Source organism: Aethalodelphis obliquidens, unplaced genomic scaffold (genome assembly GCF_003676395.1).
Source record: "Aethalodelphis obliquidens isolate GAN/ISIS:26980383/991018 unplaced genomic scaffold, ASM367639v1 scaffold16, whole genome shotgun sequence".
Taxonomy (NCBI): Eukaryota; Metazoa; Chordata; class Mammalia; order Artiodactyla; family Delphinidae; genus Aethalodelphis; species Aethalodelphis obliquidens.
The window spans coordinates 16,649,341-16,655,904 of NW_020837960.1; the positions used below are offsets into that span (position 1 = coordinate 16,649,341).

General features: G+C 46.7%; 1 protein-coding gene across 5 annotated transcripts in view; it reads right to left on the bottom strand.

Moving 5' to 3' along the window:
• The window catches only part of EBPL (EBP like), a 103,877-nt gene extending 97,694 nt beyond the window's left edge, over nt 1-6,183 (bottom strand). For 2 of the 5 annotated variants that reach the window (XM_027116349.1, XM_027116348.1), the window contains exon 1: nt 5,845-6,183. In XM_027116349.1, coding sequence (XP_026972150.1) covers nt 5,845-6,015 — 171 coding nt within the window. In that variant the 5' untranslated portion in view covers nt 6,016-6,183. The remainder of the gene's footprint in view (nt 1-5,844) is intronic. The other 3 variants (XR_003434756.1, XM_027116350.1, XM_027116347.1) reach the window with 3 other exon arrangements.
• Between the last annotated feature and the right edge of the window lie 381 nt (nt 6,184-6,564).

The window sequence follows — 6,564 nt, forward strand, 5'->3', positions numbered from 1 at the left end:
CAAAAAAAAAAAAAAAAAAAAAAAGAAAAAGAAAAAGAAAATGGTCATGAAGAACCTAGGGGCAAGACGGGAATAAAGACACAGACCTACTAGAGAATGGACTGGAGGATACAGGGAGGGGGAAGGGTAAGTTGGCACAAAGTGAGAGAGTGGCATGGATATATATACACTACCAAATGTAAAATAGATAGCTAGTGGGAAGCAGTCGCATAGCACAGGGAGATCTGCTCGGTGCTTTGTGACCACCTACAGGGGTGGGATAGGGAGGGTGGGATAGGGAGGGTGGGAGGGAGGGAGAAACAAGAGGGAAGAGATATGGGGATATATGTATAACTGATTCACTTTGCTATAAAGCAGAAACTAACACACCATTGTAAAGCAATTATACTCCAATAAAGATGTTAAAAAAAATCTTTTTTGATACCCCATGGCCCAGTCAAGCTGACACATAAAATTAACCATAATAAACATTTACCATTAATACACACCTAAACTAACTGTGATTCACCAGGCTCACCAAAGAGCACAAGGACTATAAATTCATTTACCAGAGAGGATATCTAGCTTAGAGTAGAACTGATGAAGATGACGATGCCAAAAAAGGAAAGGAAAACAGGAGCCAGTAACAGACGGTGAATTAAAAGGCAACTTCAGACCTCATGGTAAAGTAGGAGGAGGAAGACATTTTTAGAAAGTCCCAAGGTCGGAGGCTGAAGTTATTGTGGTGGAAGGCGAAGAACAGATGGTGATGTTAAATGGAAAAGGGTAATGTCCAAAATACACAAATCAATAGGGACTTAAGCAGCCTCAGGATTTCTTGAAGAAAGACTGCCCGTGGGTGTTAAGGCAGAATGAATGGAGAGACTACCCAGCCCAGATTTGCTGTGACAACTGCCCTGCACCCTGACGGACAAGCCCAAGTTGTGCTCCACAGTGATGAAAAGGTGGGAATGACTAGTCAAGGGGCTTGAGCAGAGGACAAGTGGTAGACTCAGGCAGACGCAGCTCTGCTGGAGGTCAGTTCACGGGGCCAGGCAGCACACGGTGTCTGTGCGCACACGCCTCTGCCCTTCACTCTCCCCTTGACCAGGCTCCTGCTCACAAACAGGCTCAGACTTTCCCATCTTAAACCCAGAGTCTCTTGCCTGCCCCTGCCTGTCTTTTGAGCTTTCCTTTGTAAACAAAGAAGAACAAAGGGTGTTGCTGAGCTCCCAGCCCTACAAGAATTAAGTCAATAGCCACTGCAGTCGCTGACAGCACCCTGAGAGGAACTTGGGATGAAAGACAGGGTGAGACACTCTGTGCTTCAGAAAAACAGGCCCCAGAGGTAGTTAGACGCATATCTCAGGAAGAATTTTTAAGAGCCAGATCCTTGCATCTTCCTGTACATGGAAAAGCACTGATATCATTAACTGGAGATATCTGCTCTTTGCGACTAGCAGTGATCTTTTACCAAGATGTAGGCTGACTGCACGTATTCCCGAGCCAAAAACCATAAACAAGCTGGTTTCTCCCCCATCTTTTGGGAGTAGTTTCCTCAGAGCTCCCAAGAGGTTGTCTCCTGGCCCATAGTCTTCAGTAAGGTCCCTGAATAAAACTCAAAACCCTTAGATTGTCCATTTTTCTTTAAGCCGGTGCCTTCCTACACTCTCCTTGCTCCCATCACCAAATCTCCTGAAGGTCTTGCATATGCAGCCTCCACTTCTCTATCCTACCTGCTAAGCCCCTGCCTCTGGCTCCTGGTTCCTCCATTTAAGCAATACTACTCTACCACTGACTTCCTGATGGCTGGTCCCAGAGGCCCTGGCTCAGTCTTCACCTTTTTTTAAATGTTAAATTTTAATTTTTTAAATGGTGCTGCACATTTAACAGGGATCTTGAAATTCCCTCCCTTGGGTCCCAGGACCCAGCACTATCCTGTTCTTGGTCTTTCCCACTTTCTCCACTTCCTGATCTTCCTCTCCCTTCTTGTTCAATGCAGACATTTTAAAAGACTCTGCTGTCATCCCTCAGCCTTTTCACCTTTCTGTTTTCTCTTACTCAGAAGTCACTCATCCCCAGGGCTTCCTGTTGTCTCCTTCAAGGCAATGAAGAACTTCCAACTCTCTATTCTGCCCTGTTTTCCCAACAGGTCTTACATTTTCAATGCCTCTGGCCATTTCCCCTCAACCACACCCCCAGCCCCAGATTCACAGTTCTAAAATCCGACTTTCCTGTCTTTGTTAACGTTATCAACATTATCCATGTCGGCCAGGTTCTAAACTCCAAGATCATCTCCACCCACAATGTAAAAGGGGTCAATTTGACTTACAAAATTCTCCCCTGCAAAGTCTCTTGTATTTATCTTTCCTCCCTGTTTTAACTTCCACCATCACCTTAGCTCAGCTCTTTCTTCTCACTCCTAAAATACTGCAATTGCTTTTAGCTGATCTTCTTGCCCCTGAACTGTCCTTTCCAATCCACCCTGCACCTGTTGGGAGACAATTCTCCTTGACTATCTCCTAGTCCTGCACTGTCTGGGATGTCTGAGCACAGGCATTTACACATAATTTAAGAATATTTATGTAAGGAGACATTCCAGGGAAGTAGAGCTTAGAGACATCTCCCTCCTGAGAAAAAGACCTTGCCTCCTCTTCCCCAGAGAAGATTTGTTTTCATGCCTGAGTAAAGATACAGTCTCTCCCCAGAGAGAAGTACGAGCAGGTCACCAGCAGCTCCATATAAGAAAGGAGCCTAATTTGGGGGTTTTCTCCTGTAATGCACCCCCAGCATGCGCAGGTATCATCTGGCCCTCACTGTATTGCCCTGTGGAGCTTGGGGAATCAAACAGGCTAACTTGTTTAACTTGTAAGAAGGGTAAAATCTCAGACCCCTTACAGTTTGACTTATACCACCACCAAACTATCTTTTGCAAGATCTACTTTGGCCATACTTCCTTGCTTGAAACCCTTCAATGGCTTCCTACCACAGAATAAAACTCCAAGTCTTACCTGTCATTCAAGTTCCCTTTCCTGCCTGTCCTCCCACTTTATATAAGGGACTTGAGAATTTGAGGATTTTTGTATCCTCAGGGGTCATGGAAGCAACCTACCATGCATACCAAAGGAGGATTATAGTATTGAGAAAGAAAGAGAAAGCAAAGTTTTCAATAATCATCTAGGTCTGTAGATGTTTGTCAGTTGGAGAGATGTTGCTGGAATCTTACCCTATGTAAATCTTGTGCTCTAATCAATCTGGACTTCCAGATGTTTCCCAAACATAGGAGTACACATCCTGCTTCCAGGCTCTGGCCATGCCTAGAATGCTATACTTAGATCGCAGATGAGGGAAAACCCATGAAGCACCAGTGCAAGAAATGCCTATTGCCAACTTTTGAGGGATGGTGAGTCACGTCATTGATTTCCTCACGTATGTCACCATGGCTCCTACCAGATGAGAAACGAACCAGACCTTCATCTTGGCCATAGCTGACTAAACTGAAGGTCAGTTCTGCAGCCCCGAATAACCACAGTCTGGCTGGACATCTGGGAGGTGAACTACCTCTGGGAATGCTTGGCCTGAAACTCTGTCCAATAGGGGAGCTCTGCATTTGATGGCGGCCAACAAACCCAAACACCTCCTCTATTTGAGAAGTAAAGGCAAAAGGGGTGAGGAGAAGCAGCTTAGGTTCTAATGGCAACAAGTGAGTTGTGGTTTCAGATCTCCTCCAGCCTCTACATTCCAATCTTAGCTCCTGCCACATTTCTAGGTATTCTTGCAACGAACGCCCAATTATCCCAAAGATAATACGGACATGCATTTGTCTTGCAGGCCTCAACCACTTAGTCAAGTGCCTTCTCACCAATCTCTAAGACTTGTGTACCAAGATGCTGGTTGAAATAGTGTGTAAATAGTAAATTTAACCAGCCAATATTAATGGGCCTGTTTTTATTTATCATATTTCTTCATCAATTGTAAGATATATCCCAATCTCAGAGACATAAAATATCAACAAAAGAAGCCACAGTGGTTATGTCATTCATTGTTGCAACATGTGAAAAAATGTGCATTTTAGAATTAAAGAACTAAGATATGGTGCAAACAGTGGGATGTTTTGCAGCTGGGACAGGTAAACGGCACAAGATGGGGCCGTGGGTGGGGGCAGGGAGGCATTTCCTTTAGAACAAGGACGGGGGAGAGTGGAGCAATGATTCCACCCATGGGGCTACACCTCAAGTTGCCACAAATGGAGATGTGTGTAGTGCTACCTGTCACAGTCTGTGAGTGAAAAGTATAATTAATTTTAAACCAGGTGGAAGACATATATGTATATGTTTTAGTGTTTTTATAACTTTTTTGTGTGTCTAAAATATAATACTCTCTTAAGTGGGCCTAGCAACCTGTTTTACTGCCCCTGTTCTTTGGGACACCTTGTGTTCACTGACAGCTTAAAAATCAATTCTATAAATAAAGGAGTTAAGGGAAGTATTTACTGTCTGTTATCTCCACAAGTTGACTATTAGGAAAGAAGGAATTTCATCATTCCAGCAACATCTGGTATGTGCACATATCCAACGGATAAACATCTATAGCCCTAGATGATTATCCAAAACTTTGCTTTCTCTTTCTTTCTCAATACTCCATCTCTCCCTCAGTATCCTCAGGTGGATTGCTTCCAGGACCCCTGGGGATACTAAAATCCGCAAATGCTCCAGTCCCTTAGGTAAAAATGGAGTAGTATTTGCATAGAACCTGACATCCTCCCTTATATTTTAACTCCTCTCTAGCTTACCTTTAATGCCTCACACAATGGAAACGCTATGTAAATAGCTGCGGGGAAGTAGGTTGTGAGGGTGGCAAATGCAAGTTTTGCTTTTTGGAAATTTCTGGATTTTTTTTTTTTCTTTCTGGTATTTTCTATTCTCCACTGGTTGAATCCGCAGCTGCCGAAGAGGATGGATTGTATAGACTCTGGCTTCACATTAGCTATAGGTTTGCCTAGATTGAAGCAAGGTCAAATTTGCAAAAAAAAGATATTGTGGCATAGTTTTAAACAAAGCTTTAAAATAAGAAGTGCGTGCACAGGGATGGGGGCATTTTCAATAGAATCCCTTAAATACAACCGTCCTGGCCATTTATAAAGTGAGTTGAACTTTTAAGGATATGTTTCCTAAAGCCTGGCGTGAAAGAAAGTGCAAGCTTTGGAGCCAGACTAAACCTGACTCTGAATCATGCCAGTTGTGTGGCACTATAAAGTCACCTAACTTTGCAGGGCCCGTTTTCTCCTCTGTAAAACGGGGACAATAACAAGTACCTTACGGGGTGTTCATAGGTCAGAAATTTTAAACACAGTACTGTGCCTGCATACAGTCGTCACCCAACAAATGGTGATTACTATTGCGGGGCGGGGGGCTGGTTTTGGTCCAGGGCCCAGCACGCCTCATCACCTCTCCCTGCTCCCTCTGGGGCATTCAAAAACTCTCTCAATTACGTTCAACATTTATGTGCAGGATAAGATTAAGTAAGCCAGGCCTTTCTGTAGTTTACAAACCGACTAACAACACCGTACACGAATAACAATTTTCACGGTTTTCTGATTTTTTGTTTTTTCTTTGGTAGAGGAATTGGCACCATAGGGAGGCTGCGCTCTCTTTTTACAGACTTGGGACCTCGGAGAGGTGTAGTATCTGGCCAAAGGCCACGGGCACCGCGGCCTCCACAGGTTTCCCGGGTCTCCCGCCACAGGGGACGGGGCGGCCGAGTCGTCCATGTCGTTTTCTGGAAACTCTCTGGGACGAGGGAGGGAAGGGTCCCAAGAGAGGCGGCGTCCGCCCGCGTTTTCGATGCCGAGACGACCACACTTACCAGCGCGAAGTGCACCAGGGCGTCGAAGCAGAGCCAGGCTAGCGCCCCGCGGTCCGCAGCCCCCAGGCCGCGGCCCAGGCGCAGACCCAGTGCGCAGCCCACGGCCAGCAGCGCGGCGCACAGCAGCAGCGGGCCTCCAGCCGCGGCGCCCAGTTCCCAGTCGCCGCGCATGCTTCCCACTCCCGGCGCCGACCGCGGGGCACCACCAACCAGGATTGCCCGGTGCGGCGGGAGAAGCGGGGCGGCGAGGGGGCGGGGCTACTCGGCCGGGACGGGGCGGAGCGGAGCGGACGGAGGCTTACCCTTCCGCCTGGCCGCCCGGCCGCCCGGCCGCCCGGCCGCCCAGCCGCCCCGCCGAGTCGCTGGCTACCAGAGCCCAGAGGTTTTCTTAAGCCAGGAACGTGCTCACCTCCTCGCTTTACTGCCGGAACCAAACCTATTACCAGACCACGCCCGAAGGGCTGGTAATAGGGCCACACCATTTGACGCAGTGTGATTTTTAACAAGGTTCAAAGCCTTACACCACAAAGTGAAATCCAGATGGTGGAAATTTTGCCAATAGAGGGGGGAGAATTTTAGGGACAAAAGGTTCTAATTAGGCTCTTGCAAGCAACCACCACTAGGCATTTTAAAGCCCTTGTGGCTTACTCTGACCCTATATCTTAAAAATCCAAAAAGCAGGGACTTCCCTGGTGGCGCAGTGGTTAAGAATCCGCCTGC